At 40.3% G+C, this 20,723-nt stretch overlaps 1 protein-coding gene across 1 annotated transcript in view; it reads left to right on the top strand.

Moving 5' to 3' along the window:
• The window catches only part of LOC130248847 (vasoactive intestinal polypeptide receptor 1-like), a 53,933-nt gene extending 42,623 nt beyond the window's left edge, over positions 1–11,310 (top strand). The window contains exons 6-14 of the mRNA XM_056482871.1: positions 1,746–1,843; positions 3,200–3,332; positions 3,739–3,892; positions 5,568–5,628; positions 6,471–6,540; positions 7,072–7,163; positions 7,694–7,823; positions 8,642–8,683; positions 11,109–11,310. Of these exons, the coding sequence (XP_056338846.1) occupies positions 1,746–1,843; positions 3,200–3,332; positions 3,739–3,892; positions 5,568–5,628; positions 6,471–6,540; positions 7,072–7,163; positions 7,694–7,823; positions 8,642–8,683; positions 11,109–11,297 (969 nt within the window). The 3' untranslated portion in view covers positions 11,298–11,310. The remainder of the gene's footprint in view (positions 1–1,745; positions 1,844–3,199; positions 3,333–3,738; positions 3,893–5,567; positions 5,629–6,470; positions 6,541–7,071; positions 7,164–7,693; positions 7,824–8,641; positions 8,684–11,108) is intronic.
• Positions 11,311–20,723: the final 9,413 nt, after the last annotated feature.

The raw sequence follows: 20,723 nt of genomic DNA, 5'->3' as shown, positions 1-20,723 counted from the left end.
AAATAACCTCTTTCCTAATTTTCATGTGTGTTTTGAAAATACTGTATAAAAGATCAGGAGTATTTCAGAAACACCAGGATGATTCCTTTCATGTCAGGGTTACAAGATCTCTTTATGGACCTACCTAAAGTTGCTAATTTTTTTTTTTGCCTCAAACTAGAATTGCAGCCTTTTGGATAAACAGATTCAGGATCAAATAGAGAACAAAATGTCCACTGGGTTTATAAGGAGGAAATTTGCCTGGGTTCAGAGAATTTAGTATCTTGGGATTTTAAATAATTAGGTGATCTTGTAGTGAATCAGAATAAAATTTGCATAGTTAAAACTAAGTAAACAAGCTTTATTCTTCTTAGAACATAGGATTAGGATTTCTTAGGATATAGATCTTAATTGAAAACAAGTGAATTATGAAGAATTTACAGTGCTACAATATAAAGCAAGGAATTAACTGTTTGTCCAGAGAATTAAGGACTGTGAGGTGATTTCCTTGGCTTTAACTTAGCTCCACAAGCTGATGTAATTCTTTATCAATGTTTCAGTTTCCTCTCCTGAAAATTGAGAGGTTTATTTCTCTTTCAGCTATAGCTGTTTATGAAAATCAATAGTTATTGAATTTGGCCCGGGTCTAAAGGAAGAGGTTCACAAATCTCCCATCAGAATGTTGCAGTGCCCCAGGGATTTTATGTACTGACATGAGAAAAGGTGGTTACATATCACAGTTAATATTTTCCTGTTGAACGTGCTCAGAGGGGTCAGAGGAGCCTGTGGAACTTCAGTGTAGGGTTAAGTTGGACTCAAAGGAAAACTTCTGTTAGTGGTGGAGGGAAAATCCTGAAACAGATCTTCAGGATGAGAAACAGCACAGAGATTGTGGGACTGACCAGAGAGGGAAATGTGTCCCAGTGGGATGAGCACCCCAGGATGCATCCAGCACACCCACCTGCATTGGGCTGTGTCCCTTTTCCCCACAGAAATCCTATTATTCTGTATTGGGTGTCCCTTTTCCCCACAGAAACCCTATTATTCTGCATTGGGTGTCCCTTTTCCCCACAGAAATCCTATTCTGCATTGGATGTGTCTCTTTTCCCCCACAGAATTCCTATTATTCTGTATTGGGTATCCCTTTTCCCCACAGAAATCCTATTCTGCATTGGGTGTGTCCCTTTTCCCCCACAGAAATCCTCTTATTCTGTATTGGGTGTGTCCCTTTTCCCCACAGAAATCCTATTCTGCATTGGGTGTGTCTCTTTTCCCCCACAGAAATTCTCTTATTCTGCATTGGGTGTCCCTTTTCCCCCACAGAAATCCTGTTATTCTGCACTGTACCGTGTCTCTTTTTCCCCACAGAAATCCTGTTATTCTGCACTGTACCGTGTCTCTTTTTCCCCACAGAAATCCTGTTATTCTGCACTGTACTGTGTCTCTTTTCCCTCACAGAAATCCTATTATTCTGCATTGGGTGTGTCTCTTTTCCCCCACAGAAATCCTATTATTCTGCATTGGGTGTGTCCCTTTTCCCCCACAGAAATCCTATTATTCTGCATTGGGTGTGTCTCTTTTCCTTCACAGAAATCCTATTATTCTGCATTGGGTGTGTCTCTTTTCCCTCACAGAAATCCTATTATTCTGCATTGGGTGTGTCCCTTTTCCCCACAGAAATCCTATTATTCTGCATTGGGTGTGTCTCTTTTCCCCCACAGAAATCCTATTATTCTGCACTGTACTGTGTCTCTTTTTCCCCACAGAAATCCTATTATTCTGCATTTTGGAGAGTCTACACCGCTGGCTATGCAGCATCTGTGACTTCACTCATTACAGCTCTAATTGTCTTTGCTGCCTTCAGGTAAGTACAAATGGGCTTCTCCTCAGGATGCCCTAAGACAATTTCTCTCAGATGTTCTGTGGTTTTGTTTTGTGGGATTTTTTTATGGTTGTTTTCTAACCATTCTAAGACATAACACCTTTGATGTGATGGGTCCTTCTCTACTCATCTGTGGTGTTTTCCTGCAGATGTTGAAACAAGCTGAGCAGTCTCTTAATCTCCTTAATGACACCATGCAGTGGAAATGCCCTAAATTTAGATAATTTTTAACATTTTTTGATCATTCCTACAGTGCATGGCAGGACAGACTGCAGAAACAGTGTCCCATGCCCCAGAACCAGTTTCCTAAATTGTTCATTCCCTCTGTGAAAAGCTGTTCCTTCCATAACTGAGAGCTATAAAAAGAGATTTAATGACATTTAAATGCCTCATTTGCTGGTGTTGGTTCTGAGGAAGTGGATTTGGGGTTGGTTGGGGCAGAGCACAGAGCAGCTCCCTGACTGGAGAGGGCTGGCAGTCTCAAAGGTCCTTACAGGGGGACCAGGAGCACAGGCTGATGTGGGACATTCCTTCAGCTCAAGGTAAAATGTGCCAGGGCAGTCTAGGAAAAGGGAATCATGGAAATATTGAGCTGGAAAAGATGTTTGTGATCCAGCCATTAACCCAGCCCTTGATTGATGCCAAGTCCATCACTAACCCACGAGCCCAGGCACCACTTTGTGTTCTAAATGCAGAGGTGGGGACTCAACCACTGCCCTGATAACCCTTTCCATAAAGAATTATTCCCTAATGTAAACCTCCTGTGGCACAGCCTGGGGCCGTTCCCCCTTGTCCTGTCCTTGTCACCTGGGGAAGAGCCCAGCTCCATCCAGCTGTCCCCTCCTGCCAGGGAGTTGTGGAGAGAGAGAAAATCCCTCCTGAGCCTCTTTTCTCCAGGCTGAGCCCCTTTCCCAGCTCCCTCAGCTGCTCCTCACCAGATTAATGCACTTTAGGATAACTGCTCTGGCAGCCATCCCATAGCCTGTGACTGACACCAGCTCACTCCTTTCCTTGACCCAAAAGGAGCTGAAAAGCCTGATGCAAGCCTGTTCAACAAAAAAAATTATTAAAAATAATCAAGAGGTATTATCATAATCCAGCCCAAGAGTCCCACAGGCTTTAAGGATGTGGTGATCCAAGGACAATTATCCTGGAATTTTTATTAGCTGAAAAAGGTAACAACTTCTCTGCTCCCCCTGTTTGCTGCCTCTCAAACAGTGACAGACCATTTATTGCTTTGCAAGGTGTCTGTAGTCTCACATGTTCTTTTTTGACTTTAGATGAGACCACGAGAAACTTCTCTGAAAGAACAATTTTTATTTTCTCTTTCCATGCCAGGAAATTCCACTGCACACGGAATTACATCCACATGCACCTGTTTGTCTCCTTCATCTTGAGAGCAGTTGCTGTTTTCACCAAGGATGCTGTTTTGTTTGCAGATGAAACCATGGACCACTGCCTCATGTCCACGGTACTGAGCTCCCCCTCTCCCTCACAATGAGTGAACATTTCAATCTTTATCTCAAGGCAACAGGGAGATCTTTTCTCCTATTGCTAAAGCTGAAATCTGACACAATCAATATCATGCAAACCTAAAGACCCAGTGCTAAGGCTGCACTCAGCTTTGATGTTTAGGTCTGTTGACTTTAATGCAGCTCTAACAATTTCTACCAGTAAAGAATTTAATCTGTGTGGAAAAAAAAATATACTTCCCTTTCAAAACTCTAAAATAAATTTAAATTACGAAACAAACCCCAAACCAACAGAAATTTTATTTCTTGATTCTTGTGTGACAACATTGAATTTTTCCTACATTTCTATAGAAACCAGCGATATGAGAGTAGGCATGAAAGATTTTTCTTCCTCTGCACTTCCAGGTTGCCTGTAAAGCTGCTGTGGCATTCTTCCAATTCAGTATTTTAGCCAATTTCTTCTGGCTTCTCATCGAAGGGATCTACCTGCAAACCCTGCTGCTGCTGACCTTTGTTTCCAACAAGAAGTTTGTGTGGTGGTTCATATTTACTGGCTGGGGTTAGTACTCCCTTCCTCCTCATGCTGTTCAGTATTTCTGGATAAAATCTGTGTTTTGAGGTAAAAGGAGCCTGTCAAAAGTGGCACTTTTCAGAGGGAAGCTGCTCGTTCATCCAGTGCTGCTACATCAAAGCCACATCATTGTATTGCCTTTTATATCTTGGTTATTTACAATTTGTGGTGAATAATCCAGGTCTCAAGAGGATGAGTGATATGGCTGGATAATATCTCAGAAATATGTTGAGTTCCTCCAGTGACTAAGGAAGTTTGGGTGACTAAGTTGCCTTTTGTTTTTAGCAAGCAGAATTTGATAGACTGATCTTAAATCATGTGAGTCCAGGCCTAGGAATCAAAAAATTATATTTTTCATTTATTTTCAGAGGTCTCCTGACTTTGAGGTTATACAGCAATTGAAATGATCTCTGATATTCAGAATGGGAATGTGAAATAAATTTCTTTCACCACTCAGGATTGTTTATTGTGACTCTCAGATATTCCCATGTCTCACCTTGGCTGGTTTAAAATGCAGGCAGCCAAACTGAGTAGTTCCAATGACATTTTTTGACTTAGAAGCGAAATCATAATTATCCTGAATAAATATTAATTTATCCTTCACCTTCAGATTTTTAGACTTTATTTAATGTAATTAATTTTTTTTCTGGGGCTATTCCAAATAGGATTGTCTGAAAGTAGACTCTCAGCCCTTGATTAATCATGGCAAACTTGAGATAAGAAAGCAAACAACTCAATTAATAATGTGGTAATCCTCATCTCCTTCTGCAATCAATGGAAATTAAGAGAAACCTCAGAGGTAACTCACATCTTAGGTAACGTGAAGGGAAATATTTATTTTCATTAATTAAAATGTCAACTTGAACTTGACACAGTCCCAGCTTAAAGGACTTGAGCAAAGGGCTGCAGTTTGGAAGGACAAGTTCTGGGTCCTTCCTACAGATCTCAAATGATACTTAGAAATAAATTACCTACATTTCAATAGAATAATCAGTGAAAATGTCACCTGCTTCACATCAGAGCCCCTGTTGTGGTAGCTTTGAAAGTCACTTAGTTTTTGGAAATTCAATTCCACAGAAGGAGAGCAAAAGCAATTTTTGATTTATAGATCTTCTTTAAAAAACCCAGTCAAAAATGAAGAAGGACAGAAGGATAAGCAGTGATACAATGAGGCTAGAAATCACTGAATCCTGGATTTTGGTTAAATTTTCATGGAATTCTTATCAACAGATTGGTCTAGAGTGGTTGGTAGAGGTTCTTTGGGACAAAAGTGTGAACTCTTGCCAGAGCTTTGGGAATATTTGTGGGCCACAATTTATAGGATAAGAGAGCCCCAACTAAATAAATGCTTACTCCAGCTTTACAAATGCTTGTAATTCCTATCCAAACCTTCAAGTAATTCTTTACATTTATTTCTGAAAATGTAGTTTCACAGCATCCCCTATTCTCCTTTGCTATGATTTCATTCTCCTGCCCTTTTATTCCTTTCTTTTTTCCTTTCCCTCAACTGCAAATTAAATTCTTTCATAAAGATTGGAAATTGTCTGACCCATAATTTGACCTTTAATCCAACCTGCTGCACTGTGAACCTATTGGAAGGAAGATTCCATGGGATATTCCATGATATTCAAACCAATTATTGTGTTGCTGTTGATTTGCCCAGGAGCTCCCACTGCTGTGATGTTTGCTTGGGTCCTCACACGAATCCATCAGCAGAACACTGGGTAAGTCAGAGCTGGGGTAAGGAACACAAGGGCATCATGTTTTTTATGGTGTTCTGTTTTTCTGGTAGGGAAAAAAAAGGTGTGTACAGAAAAAAGTAAAGGAAAAAAACTCTCATGATTCAAAGCTGCACTTCTAATTTGTACAGCTTGTACATAAGTGAGAAAATATTTTAAATCTTGTGATTTTTATGTCTATACATGAGGTAACAAAACCTGGAAATATATTAACTAGTGAAATTTCATTTAAGTTCCTTAATGCCCAGTCCTTTAAATAATTGCATTTCCAGAAACTTGCTGCTTCTGTATAAAGTGAACCAGAAATTACCAACCCTAATCTCTTCAAATAATAGCTCCCCAAACTGCCAGCATTGTCTTAAGTAGTTTCTTCTTTTGTTTCCATTCAATTATTTTATTTTTGTCTGTATCTTTTAACATGAGCTCCAGATAGAAATATTTTTTACTGTAAACTACCCTGAAGGCTTTCAAATCATTCCACATCAGCTGTAAAAGATATTATTTTATACCAACCTGCTCAGAACTCAGGAGAGTTGAATAAGAAGTTGAGTTGAGGGTGGTAAGAAGAGCAGAAAAGAAACCTGAACATACAAATGTGGTTTATTTTTTTTTTTCTTTTTACTTTGCTTTGGTTCTTCAATCTGTGATTCTTGCTGATTAAATTTTCTTCAGATTAGACTACACAGAAACCAGGGATATTTAGACAGTGATTTAAGACTTAGTGCCCACCACTTTTCTTTCCTGTGGCAGAAATGCTTTTGTGTGTTGTGGGAAATTCCCATGGGACAGATTAAAAAAATTAAAAAAGGGTTTGTTTGTTGTTTCAGATGTTGGGATGATGATGAAAATGGAGTGGTGTTATGGATCATCAAAGGCCCCATCCTGCTGACTGTATTAGTGAGTATTTTCATTTTCCCTCGAGTTTCTGCATCCAGATAATTTTATTTAGTGTGCTTTTAAATGAGTTCTTATGATGGTAACATAAGAAATAAACAAAAACAAACTCCCTTATCCACAGATTTATACCATCTGAATTTAGGGAAGGAGCAATCTGTTTTTTAGGTCTGTATCTGGTTTAATCCCTGTCATAAACAATGTTGAGAATAGGGGGACTTTTTTTGACCATTGAAAATCTAAATTTAAAATTTAAATTCAAAGTCCTGATCAGAAGTACAAGGCATTAATATCAGACACAAAATGATATTAGGATATGTAGGTCTACATTAATTCAACAAAACTTTCATCATATTTTATGTGCAACTATATATTGGATACAGAGATAATTATTGTTTCTAAAGGTATTGATCTGAGCTGAGAAGAGATGAGCACTGGTTTATAGCAGTGCAATTCCCAAAAGTGGGGATTTTTAGTTATTTGTATCAACTGAAGGTTTGTAGTAAATTTATACATTTTGTCCTGTCTTTACAGATTAACTTTATTATATTCATTAATGTGATCAGGATTCTAGTCCACAAATTGAAATCCCAAGAGGGAGGAGGGAAACATTCAAGCCACTTTGTGTAAGTGTTTCTGGGTCTCTTAGGACTGACTTGTTCTAACCACTGTAAGAAATTTTTTTATGGGTAGGAGAACAGAATGTTCTACTCCTCTTCGAATAGAAAGAGAAGAAATGACAATGTGAACTTTCTTTTTCATCCCAAATATCACACCTCATTTTTATTTCGGGGCAAAAAGGGTGGGGTGCATATGTTGGGACAAAGAGAAAAGTGAAATATAAATGTGAAACTTCAAAAGCTTGAAAGTGTAAACACTAAATGTCAGGTGATGAATCCATCTCATTCCCAGCCCTTTCCACACAAATGGCCACAGAGAGGAAGATGCAGAAATTTCCTTTGTATTCTTTGCAATAGGATACAAACCCCTTCTCATCACTGGAGATCCCATCAGTGCAGTCTGTGCATAACTTCCCTGGACTCACTTACCTCCACTTGGAGCTGTTCTGTGAATTTTAAAATGCTCCAACACATAATTGCTGTCCCTCATTCCCCGTCTCTAACAGTGCACTGTTCTTTCATTCTTGCTTTTCCAGGAGACTTGCAAAGTCCACATTGCTCCTGATCCCCCTCTTTGGGGTGCACTACATTGTATTTGCATTTTTCCCAGAGAGCACTGGCCTGGAAGCTCGGCTGTATATCGAGCTGGGCCTGGGATCTTTCCAGGTAAGAGGGACAAAATCTTTAACAGCCCTGAGATGTTTGGTCTCTAAACCACACTTCAGGCTGGCTATTAGAGCAGGAGTTATTAATGCATCCAAATCCAGTGCACACATCCCATCTCACTCCTCCTCAAGCTCCTCTGTTGCTTGCTCCCTTATTATTTGTAATCTCTCTTTATATGAATAACCACCAAATCAATAAAATATCCATGTTTATGGAATAACAATGCCAGAATTCCATGAAAAGCGTGTGGATTAAGGTGAACTGATTGAAAATGATTTCACATGTAAAAAGGATAAGAGGGCTGGTAAATATGAGTACATAACCACCTGCTCTGCCCTTACCCTTTAGAAATGAATCACATTAATAGCTCATTGTTTATTTTGCTGTTCCACTCCTCAGAACAACAGCATGGATCTGAGAGGGTCAGGGCCTGTGTTTGGTACATTTTGGACTGAGCAGCTGAGATCACTGCCCTTCCCCTTCCTCCTGTACCTCACCACAAATTGTCCACGTTGATCTGTGGTGCAAATGATTCATGCTTGCCTTATCTGAGGGAGAATTTGTTTGTAGGATGCAGTAAACAGCAAGTTAATCCTTGTTGTCTCTGTACCAGGGCAGTAATAAACATAAAATGTCACCAGTCCATCAAGGAATTTAATTCTATTATGAAAACTCAATAAATAGTGAATTCCAAAGGAAAAAAGGAAAAAATGTGCATTTTTTTGTTGTCTTACACAAACTGCGAATGAAACCTGATGTCTGTTATTGATTCTGGATTTTAAATCCATGTTTTTTCTCTCCTATCCTCCCTGTCCTAGGGTTTTGTTGTTGCTCTCCTATATTGCTTCTCAAATGCAGAGGTGAGTAGCAAGTACATGAGATTATCAAAACCTTTAAAACTCACAGTCTCCTCCCTTTTTTTAATTTCTTTTCCTATTTTCAGAACTGATCTGTCTTTGATCTGCTCCTGAAACCATGACATCCCCATATCTTTTTTGTCCCTTGGTAGCTTTGTTGACTTTATTTGTATTCATACAGTTCTGACAGGAGGACACAAATAAACTTTGAAGCAATGACCCTTTAGAAACGGTTGCTGAGTTTTCTGTCAGGGGAGTTTTCTCCTGATTTATGTTTGATAGCTATCATGATGATGGCTCAATGGAAAACTTGTGGAGCTCTTCACTTTCTCTAGGTTTATTTCCTCCTGGTGGCTTTCTTAATTTCCCCCTTTCTTTTCTTATTCCCTTTCCCTTTCCTTTTCACTTTCTCCTTTCCTTTTTCTTTTTCCTCTTTTACCTTTACTTTTTCTCCTTTCCCCTTTCTCCTTTTCTCTTTCACCTTTTCTCTTTCTTCTTTCTCTTTCTCCTTTTCTCTTTCTTTTTTCCCTTTCCCTTTCCCTTTCCCTTTCCCTTTCCCTTTCCCTTTCCCTTTCCCTTTCCCTTTCCCTTTCCCTTTCCCTTTCCCTTTCCCTTTCCTATTTTACTTTCCCCTTTCCCTTTCCTTTTTCCCCTTTTTCCCTTTATTTTTTCTTCTTTCCCCTTTCCCCTTTCCCCTTTCCCCTTTCCCCTTTCCCCTTTCCCCTTTTTTCTCCTTCCCTTTCCCCTTTCCTTTTCCCTTTTCCAGGTCTGCTCATGCAATCAGGATTTTGTTCAAACACTTTCTTTCCTAGTTTTATAACACTGGTAGAATTTGGGTAAACTCCCTGCAGCAGAATGTAGTGAACCTATCATTTATAAACCTCACTAAATTTGCTGGCACTTTCCCCCAAAAGAGCAGAACAAATCACAACTGATGAGAAAACGTAAGATGGCATCTCCTTCTCAGAAAAATGAGTGGGTTAATTGAGGATGACACACAAATGGTGCCTCAGTCTCTGCAGTGGCCTAAACTTGGACAATTCTCATAGAGCAGGGGATTATTAATGTTGGAAGAGCCCTCCAAGGTCACTAAGTCCAAGCTGTGCCTGATCCCCACCCTGCCCCCAGCCCAGAGCTCTCAGTGCCACCTCCAGCCCTTCCCTGGACACCTCCAGGGATGGGAACTCCAAACCTCCCTGGGCAGCCCCTTCCAACATCTGACCACCCTTTCCATGGGGAAATTCCTGCTGGTGTCCAGCTGAGCCTCCCCTGGAGCAACCTGAGGCTGTTCCCTCTCCTCCTGTCCCTGTTTCCTGGAGCAGAACCCAACCTCCCCAGCTGTCCCCTCCTGTCAGGGAGTTGTGCTCAGAAAAAGAGGCAGAAGGTTCCCCTGAGCTCCTTTTCTCCAGCTGAGCCCCCCAGATCCCTCAGCTGCTCCTCCCCTTAAACATAATTTACTCTCCAGACCCTTCACCAGCTCCATTTCCCTTCTCAGTGCACACTCTCACAGGAATGGCTAAATAGACATGCAATTATCCATCCTATCCATGGATGAATAATTCCTAAAATATCTTTGTTACTTAGGAAAACAATTTATAATGGTCATTTTGAGAGGGTGCCTTCAAGGCTTAGCTGTGAATACAAGGCTCTACCTCCAACCTGCCTTCTGTATCCCAGACCTGCCAGCAGCCTTGTAATTGCTTCAACAGCCTTTTAATAGTGTTTAATAGCACATTGTACCTCAAACACAGAAATCCAGTAGGTGTTAAAACCAGGACAGGCAGATCTCTGCCCCAGGATGAAGCTGGGTTGGCTTTTGTCCATGTTTTTTAGGGATAACTGCTCCTGGAGCAGCTTGGCCACTCATCACCATTTGGCAGTGCATCTGCAATCCTATAAATTAATTATTATTTTCTCTGTGTGTGTGTTTTTTGGGCAGTTTTGAGTATCTGTGACAATGTGAGAGACTGTGCTGCTGCCAGGCAAGGTGTTATGAGTATGGAGGAAACTGAGGGGTGCTGGAGGGCCTTGAGTTTGCTGGGATAGAGCTGGAATTCTGGATTGGAGGAGAAAATCTCTGTTTTAGTTATTTGACTCCTGGAGGATCCAGAGATGCATCCATGAAGTTGTACTCAGGAGGTGTCTATGTGGTTAACAGGGAAAATTAAACCAGAATAGGCCACCAAAATGACAAATATTGCCAGTGACTTCTCCTGATGTCCTAATGTACTTCTGCATGCCATCCTCTGAATTTTTGAAATTAAATCTGCTTCTTTTCAGAAGAAATAAGGACAGAGTTCAAGTTATTCTAAAAATGTGTTAAGGCTTTATCCTGATTTATCTGGGCTAAGTACTCAAACTTTTGGGCGTATTTTACCTCCAGTGCTCATTAAATCTCAATTTCCTCTTTGTTTGTAACTTCCTGTAGGTTCAAACTGAGCTGAAGAAGCAGCTGTGCAAGTGGCAGCACCAGGAGTACCTGACCTTCCCCCACAGGCACGGGGCTCTGTCCAGGGAAACCAGCCCAGTCAACTATGTCACTCAGCTGTCCCTGCTGGACAGGATCAGCCCCAAAAGGAGAAACTCTGTGCTGCAGGATGGGGTCACCACTGTCTGAGGGGACCAGCTGCTGTCACACTGCCATGTCCCACCTCAGAGGTGGATCCTCTGTGGCTTCCCACAGTGCCAGGAGCCTTCTGTAAATTCCTTGTCCTGAGCAGGAGCTGCTCTGCTCACCTGGTACAGATCTGTGTCACAGATCTCTCTCCTGAAGCATAAACACCCTTGTTTTGCTGTGAAAAGTCAGATTTTGAGTTAAAGTGAAGCAACAAGTTAAACAAAAAAAAAACCCCTACATTAACTCCTCCCAGCCCGAGCATGTTTGCCATATCTTTGTTGGTATTTCCCAAAATTTCCAGTTTCCAGGACCACGATTCCTAACCATCATTTGAAAGGGTTACTTGCTGGCCAAGCTTTGCCATAATACTTTCTGAAGTTTTACTGCTTATTTTGAGAAGTCTTGGGACAATCAAATGGAAATTGAGCACAGAAACCTGACAAGCCCTTACCTACAGAACAGTAATCTGCTTTAAAAGGAAACGCAAACTGTCTTCAGTAAACAAAACACCTGCTTGATTTTTTTTTTTTTTTACTTCTAAGCCTGCTGAACAGAGAGTAAATTAGGCCAGAGGATCCCAAACCCCTTCTTGTCCAAAGATGATAAAATAAATAATAAATGAATGAATAAATCAGAGCAAACCCAATGCCAGCTGGGCTGCCTTGGGCTCAGAATCACTTACAGACCTAATCTTAATGCCCAGATGATATTTTTTTTTTGTGGGATAGACATTCAAAACCTTGAAGATCAATCAGTGGAACACCCAGTTTTTGTGTTTTGTCTATTTTTGTGTTTTTTTGAGTCCCACCCAGCATTTCTCAGCTCGTTATCACCAGTGAAGTTTCAGGGATTGGGATGCAAACCCAGCTGTGAGAGCTGGTGAAGCCACAGCTGTTCCTGCTCCATTCTTTGGGTGAGTTTCCTCTTTCTTCAGGGCTGAGCTGGACTCCACCTCAGCCTCTCCAAAAGCAAAGAAAAGGCACAGAAGGGACAGAAGATGGGTCAAGTTCTCCTGGGCATTCCCAGGACAACCTGCATCAAGCTTGGAGACCACAGCCATTCACTCACTGAGTTCCAGCATCAATTCAGCCTAAAATAAAAAATAAAAACAAAAGTTTTCCAGTCCCTCTGTTTGCTCTGCTCTTGGTTAATTATTTAGGCCAGCAGACATTTGATTCCTGCAAATCTCTTTGCTGATTTTAGGTGCTTCATCTCTAGTTCTGTTAGAGCAGAGATGAATTGTTCAGGCTTCTATAAATATGATATTCAAAGAAGTTCTTTATTAATTAGGCATTTAACTCATCTGTCACAATGTCATATGTTTGTTGTAAGGAGCAATTTTGTCTGTTCATTCTTTATTTGTAAAAGTAACCTCTGTTCCTGTGTTTTGTTGCAGAGCACAATAATGAGAATTTGTGGACAAAATGTATGATGTACATCTTTCAAATTTAAGTGGCAATAACAGCTGTTGTGAGTTTGTACATTTAGTTTATGTCAGTTTGGATACTTGATTTGAGTTTGTACATTTAACTTGTGTCAGTTTGGATATTTCATCTGAGGCTTTATAAAATAAAAGGTTAATAATCCTGAGGAGTGCTAAAATTCCTTGGTAAATGTTTGATTTGGGCTGTGAAAATAACCCTGATCCCTTTCTGGTGGCACACCTGAGTTTGTGTGGGTGTGTTTAGGAGTCAGGAACGCTTCAGGTTGGGATTTTTACTTCTCAGAAGGGCTGGGGAGGCAGCAAAAGTGTCTGAAGCCGTGTTTAGCTGTGCTGAGTGTTGTGTGTGGAGCCACTGCCACCTCCTGGAGCTGGATGTGTGCAGCCCACAGAGCCAGGCAGGGCTCCCAAACCCTCCTGAATGAGTTTAAATTAAATTCCATCAGCTGCTTTCTCCTCCTCTGATCCCCTGATGTCTCTTGCAGGGTTTAACTCCCCAAGAATTCTTTTAAAATCCCTTTACAAACTACATGACACCCTGAAAAGATCAAAACCTGCTTTTTATGGTGTTGCAGCAAAGACAGTTTGTTCAGGTAACTGAAATTTCTAACTGAGAGTAGATTTCTATCTATGACCATGTCAGCATGTTTTTTTCAGAAAGTTTGATTGATTTGGCTCCAAATTAAAAGAAATCCTTCCAGCAGACAGCTTTACCTGTTTTACATGTTGAGAGCATCCCTGGGGCTGCCCAATGCCCCCAGAGCAAGAATTATTTGAGTATCTGAGGAGGGTTTCAATTGCAGAAAATACAACTGAATTCAAGGTAGTTGCTCCTTGGTGTGTTGACACACCCACTAAATGAAGTTTTTTTAATTGAAATCAGGGATTTGGAGCAAATGTGTTCTAGTGTGGTATTTTGTCTTTGGAATACTGGATATTTACATAGAGCTTCTAGAGTGGCTGAAATACCTTTGGAGGTGCCTTTTCTTTCTCTGCAAAAAAAAAAAAAAAAAATCGCTCAGGCTACATAAAACATTCAACAATTAGAGTGTTTTCCAGATTCCCTGTTCTACTTTTGCTTTTTGATTTGATTTCCATGATTAGGGAGACACTGACTGGTGCAGCCATTCTGCACATGGTGGGAAGGAGAGGCCTGTGCTCCATTATCCAGCCCTCAAATTAAAAAATAAATAAACAAAAAAAAGGGCTGAGACTGCTTCAGATCAGGGTGGAAATCCTTGTGAAGGGCATTTACAGTGATTTGAAGTGTAGGAAAAGTGAAAATGTATATTTGTGCCCTGTCCTCCCCAATTGCCCACCCACCCCTGGCTCCCTTTGCTCCCAGGTCCTGCTCTCCAGCCCTGCTGCTCCCTGACACGTTTCTGATCTCAGTTTCACCAAAATTGAATCCATTTTTCCATTAAAACTCATGGCTCCAAGTGGCTAAACAATGAGTTAAAAGATTCAGCCAGAGTGGGGGATTCATGGATTCATGAGGGACAGGCAAAGGCTTGGGGAAACTGAAACAAAGGATGGGAAAAAGATCAGAAATGGCTCATTCTCTGTGGAATCCCCTGTTTCAGGAGTTTGAATGCACTTGATGCTTTATAAATTACCCTGATTACTCTTCAGGTTTGCTTTGACTATTAAAGACAGGAAGACTTGAAGCACATCAGATGTTACAGAGACCAAACTATTTCCACCTTTTCCAACTGGCAACGTCTTTGTTTGAGGACAACAGAATTTGTTCTCCTGTTATTCCCTGTAGGAATAATATTTAGTGCCCAGAGGACCTGTGGATCAAAACCAGAGCCACAGGGGCTTTTGGAGACTATGCTGCATTTGATTTTAATGTGATAATAATCCACACTCCTGTCTGATACTGATGGAGGGACATAAACATCAGTGGTTTGTGAGAAGGAACTCACCCCTGGCTGCTCCAGGACTGACTGTACCCAGCAGATTTCAGGGTTTCCTTCCCATGAAGGAGCCAGAAAACCCTTTTAGCCCAAAGAGCTTCTAATTCAGGAAAAGAATACACTACCCTGTAAGTTCACAGACAAAAAGTTCTCTTTGGTGCAATTTTATATCAGAACAGACTTTTACAAAATGATAATACATTTATTGTGTCATCTACAGCAGTATACATGTTAAAAACAATTTCTCAAAACACAAAAAAGGTTAGAAAGCAGCAGTTGATATCTGTGTTTCCACCTCATAACAAAGCTGAATAACCCCAGATCCCATTACCAATTAAACCAATTTTGACCAAAAAAGGTCAGTATTAGACCCAACAGGCCAGTAACTTTGTACCTTGACACAGTCAAAAGCCAAAATACAGCTTTCCATCCAGTAACTTGGTTCTTCTCAGAGCTATAGCAGGTTGCATTGCCACTAAACTGACAAGTAGAAGGGAAAGAGAATGAACACACCAAATATTTGTTTTTTACAGAATATACTGATACACAAAGGCCTCTTGAGACTTCTCTGCAAGCACAAAGTCCATTGGGAAAGGCATATGCAGAAGCCTAGGTAATTCAGACACTGAAGAGTGTCATATCACACAGTGTCATATCACACAGTAATTCTTCACATGGATGAATTCCCCAAAAGAAAGCCAATGGGAAATTGCAACTTGAATCATCAGAAGGTGAAAGACCATGAGGTTCAAGACATTGTTCAAGCTCTGCTGGTGTGTTTTCATACACAAAGTACAATGTGTATTTAGCTGAACTTAGCTCTTTAGTACAGATATACACTGAGCATCATTGACATCAGAGCATCCTCAGCTGCTACTGCATCCTCCATATCCTCCTAACTTGTTCTTAAATGCAATTCTGAACTGGTTGCATGTGCCTGACTGCTAAAATCAGAGGGTAAAATCCTTTCTTTTTTCTTTTTTTACTGCATGTGCACAATATATTGTGGTTTGCTCCTGGACACAGAAATGCTGGTTGTGTGGGCACGATCTGACAGGGAGAATAAAACATCCTGAAAACTCTCCATGAGAGCTCCCAGCTCTTAAATAAGCATCCACCTCCCCCAAATCTGGTTGGTAATACCCAACAGGAGCTTTTCAAGCCCATCATTTCTCAGCATGCATGAGACAGAACAACAGTGACTGGGCAAAGTTGCCAGGGAAAATTCATTTCTATGCCAGCCTCCCCAGGGTCAGCATCTGTCTCTGGCCTGGTCAGGGAGAATCCTGGTGGACAGAAACAGCCACTTGCAAAGTGTGAATCATCTCACCCTGGAGCAGACATCAAAAAAGTTTGATGCTTGTCCTCTGAAATTACTCATTTCTCTCTTGTGACCAAAAAGGTAAAGTGGAGAGACCAGATTAAAGGAGGAAATCTTCACTTTTGGTGTCTAAATGATGTGGGTGATTCCTTAGCCCTCAGCTCAGCAGCACAAGATCTCTTCCAGAGGTTTAACTCTGAGCCAGAACACCTCATGCCAGTAGTGCCAGATGTTGAAAGGGACACATATCTAATATAGCCTTTAATATTTAACTCCTAAGGATGAAAACTATTTAAGAGCAGGTATTTGGTTGTATTTTTGCATTATGTATGTTTCTACAGTTGCAGAAATGGGAACTCAAGGAATTCTGCCTTCACTGAGCTGATAAAGTCTGTTTGGACTGAATGCCACCCTGTGAGTTTGTTTGTTCTCTAGATATGCACAGGTATGAGTTAGGAGCTACAGCAGACACTAATCCTGTCTGGATGCCCAACAGGATCCCTTTGATGTCCACATATCCTGTTCTTACCAGCCCTTGAGATCTCCCATGCTGTGACAGCTCTGCTGAGCTCTGCAGTGTCACAGAACAATATTAATAATATAATCACACCTTGCTCTGGAAGCCTTGCCCACAGGAGAAGGATCTCAAAGATCTGGTATGGAATCACATAATCCTATGGGGAAAATCTTAATTTATTAAATTTTTAGGTTTTTGATCTGTGATAGCCTTTGCATCAATACAAAAAGGACTAAAGCCCTTCAGTAGCCTTAAAGAATCTATTGTTATACAAAGAATGGACTTATTTTCCTTAATAATCATCCCTGGAGACTTCAGACACCATCTCTGGGCTCTGGAGCCTCCACAAGCCACAGACTGAAAACTTCTGCCATGGGCAATTGTTTCTGAAACACTATTGAAAACCAAGATCAAATACCAAGGCAAAGCAAACTAAATAAATGGGGTTTGCATTTCTTTTGGTGCAACTGTTTGCTAAAGTCACTGTCAACATTTTTTTTTTTCCTTTTTTCTAAAACTCTGAAATTTTGATATCTCATTTCTGTCAGGGCTGGGCTGCAAAAATAGTGTAAAACTGGATATTTGTATGGTTCACAGGCCAAATTTATAGAGATTTAGTAGTAGCATCAGACAAAAGCACTAAAACCTCCAAACTGACACCATATTTTAATCTATTTTAATGATGATTTCTTGCAGTATTTTGACTGAGTGTCTCATTCATTTGATTGGAAAAGCTTCCATTGCAAGATTATAAATGAAAACAGAAAAGCAAAATACTGGAGTTATTTTCCTTTTAGGTTTGGCTGAACAAAAATTGTTGAACCTCCCAAATCTCATTTATGCACTTTCAAGAACTGGAAATCTTTCTCTCAATTTTTTTTTTTTTCCTTTTTCCTTTCCTTTTCCCCCCAGGATGCATGGCCTGCTGCTTCCAGGAAATTTTCCTGCAATTCTTAATGGATCCATGTCTGTCTGTATTTGATTCTTTGCATTGGTTTTGCTGCTCAGATTTGGATTAGAGCTGAGAGAAATGCAGCTTAGTAGCATGATTATTTTTAGTCTTATCTTGCAGCTCTGTCATCAAACTGCAGATTTCATCTGAAATTAATAAAGCTGTTTCTATATCAGGAAAAGAGAAGAAAACTGGAGGCAAATCAGCATGACAAGGAATTCAAGTGAGCCAGGAGTTATTTCAACTCCAGGTTCAAATAAAGGTTTGGGGCTTTTTTTAACTGCCAAAGAAGTGGGAGGAGAAGGTGTTGAAAAAAAAATAATGCTGAATTTTAAAAGGAGAGGTGATCAGTTTAGGAATGGGAGTAAAATAATATGAAAATAATGGCAGTTAAAGAGCTTCCTTCATATTGAGTGAATATGTTTTGTTTTGATCATTTTGGCTTTGCCTGTTTTTAGTTACTGGTTTCTTTTGTCCATGGGACTTTTAAAAACAAAAAAAAAACAAACTGAATTTTTGAGCTGACCAGAGGTCCCTTCATATGCAAGCACTGGATCTATCCTGCTATTTAGAAGTGGAATTTCATCCATCGTTGATATGAAAATATTACCAAAGATACAATTTTATAATACATGAGCAAGGTAAATTCTGGCAACTAATCCTTGTCACTGCTGAGGGGGATCAGTCTCATGGTCAGGTTTACAGCAGAAGTCCAAGAAACTTTATCTTGTGTCCCATTCTGGTCCTCAAAATGCCAGAAAGGAGTGGCCAGACTGGAGAAGGTCAAAAGGAGAAACATGAAGATCATCAAAGGGATGGACAATGGGGACAGTGAAGAAAAACTGAAATAATTATTCCCTGGAGAAAAGAAGCCTTAGTGGTGACCACACCAAACTATTCAGTACTAAAAGATGGTCAGAAAGAGGATAAAGGTTCTTTTTTCCACAAGGATCCACATGGAGAGTACCAGGGTGACAAGTTGCATCAGGAGAGGAATCATCTTGATATAAAAAAGAATTTTTTTTTTTTTTTTTTACAGTGAGAACAGCCATCCATGGGATCAACCTCCCCAGAGGTGTGGTATGGTCCCTACCAGAGGGGGTTTTCAAGAGGTGACAGGACAGGGTGTTGGATAAACTCATCTTGGCTCCCTTTCTCATGAAAGGTTGGACCAAACTTGACATTCAAGGTCACCTCCAGCCCTGGTTGTTGATTCTGTGAGCTTCATTCCCTTCTGGAAGGAATCTCACACTTGCCATTGATGAGAGTCCAGGGAGAGTCATCTTTGCAAAGGTAAACTCAAATTATCAGTTCATGCCCACTTCTGGTTGTTTTTCAGCATTGTCATTGCAGGGCACTTCCTTAAGGTGCAATGAGAGACAGATGCTGAAAGGGAGGAGCCAAACACCCAAGAAAGTGTCTGGATTTAATTTCCAAACTGCATTTTCCTCTGGACTCACCTACCTTCATCCCTTCTCCCACCAGTCCATGTTAACACCTGGTTTTCAAATCCAAATTCTTAAATGATGCAGAGGAACTTGGGTGATTTTCCTCTATGATTCAAAACTTCCCAGAACTAAGCATTTAAGGTTCTTTCCCTGGGCTTTGAGTTCCAGAAATACTAAAATTGAAAGTAAAAGGAGGTGACATCATGCAGCAATGAAACAGCCTGGTCCTTTACAATCTAGGTTGTAGTTTTCATTTTTGGGATGTGAATTGTCCTGCAGTACCAGCACTCCACACTGACAAGTCAATAATCCAAACAGTGGTTAGATACAGTAAATAGTCACAAAACCTGCAGCACAGAAAGTTTTTGTACATTTATAAAAGCAAAATAAGAAAATTAGACAAGAAATACATTATGGACATGGTAGAAAAGATGGCTCAAGGAGCACTGAACACTTTTTTTTTTAATTGTGTACTGTTTTTAATAACACAGCCTTTCTAGCTCCAAAATATATTTCACAGTGAAAAATCAAACAAAGCACTGTTACACTCAGTTGATATTTACACACACAGAGAAGCAAACTGCCTGTTGGATTCCTCCCTCCTGAACAAATAAAAAACAGCCACTGTGGGGTGGCCACTCCTGGCCAGCACCTGCAGCTTACATTCAACAGAGAGATTTGTGGAGAGCTCATTTGTGCCCTGGCATCAGAGCCTGGATCCCATTGCTGTGCCCACCTCAAGTGTGACATTTCCAGGGACACTGGGAAAGTCCCAGTGGCTCAAGAAATGTCAAATCTGCCAGTGCACCAACACTTTCATTCAGAGAAATAAAGTCATAATAGAAGGGTTTTTTCTTTTTTTCTTTTTTTTTTTTCTCTTTTTTTTCTGCATATTTTATATTTAATATGTTGAAGATCCCATTTCTTCTGGTAAATTTAATGCTGGTGACCACATTCAAAATTTTCTCCTGGACAAGAAACACAACATCTGCAACTGTAGAAATTTCCCCTTCACTGCTGTCCAAATTCCTGATCATTGGCTCAAGGAATTAAGGAGCAAATCCAACTTTTCACAGCATTTCCATCCTAGGGCTCTCTACCTGGGACCACCAAAAATTAATGATAATAACAATATCCTATGGCAATGGGGCCAAATCCCAATTCCAGGTGAAGTGGGTTTATTTTAGCCATAACAGCAGTTTTCTGTCCTGGTTTTAATTTAGCTGAGGACCTGGTTTCCAGTGTGCAGGGTCAGAGGGTGGTTTTGGTGATGTGGACATTTGCCCACAAGGCACTGGACTGAGATCCACCAACTCAAACTTCAGAGCACTGTAGAATGCCCAGGGAAACAACAAATCCCAGAAGTAAGCTCAGAAAAATTTCAACAACAGCAAAAAAATAAATTAAAAAAAAAAGATCCAAACACCTCCTTGCTCTGGACTGAAACAAGAAAAAGTCTCCAGCTAGAGGCAGTTATTTCACATCTTTTTCTCCACAATTCTAATTTATTAATGACTGAAAATTGGCTAATAGCCATTCATGCAAAAATAGCTTTTTATTTTTTTTAAATAATACATTTACAGTGTTGGCAATATAATCCTTGTGAAAGCCCATCCTACAGAAAATTGCCAAGGATGCATTTAAACTGATAAATCTGCCTTTCCCCAACTCTGCCTGGACAGCAAAGCACCTGGTTCCTGGGGAAACTTTCTGAAATTAAGAAGCCTCTGAAGAGAGATGAAGGGCCAGTCTACCAGTTAAAAACATTTTGACTTTTGCAGAGAGTTGGGAAGAGGGAAACAAATTCTGCTGTCTGAGCAGAAAATTG

The sequence above is a fragment of the Oenanthe melanoleuca genome, chromosome 2 (genome assembly GCF_029582105.1).
Source record: "Oenanthe melanoleuca isolate GR-GAL-2019-014 chromosome 2, OMel1.0, whole genome shotgun sequence".
Lineage (NCBI taxonomy): Eukaryota > Metazoa > Chordata > Aves > Passeriformes > Muscicapidae > Oenanthe > Oenanthe melanoleuca.
Note: the sequence above shows the minus strand (reverse complement) of the source record. Positions and strands in the feature narration are given on the sequence as shown.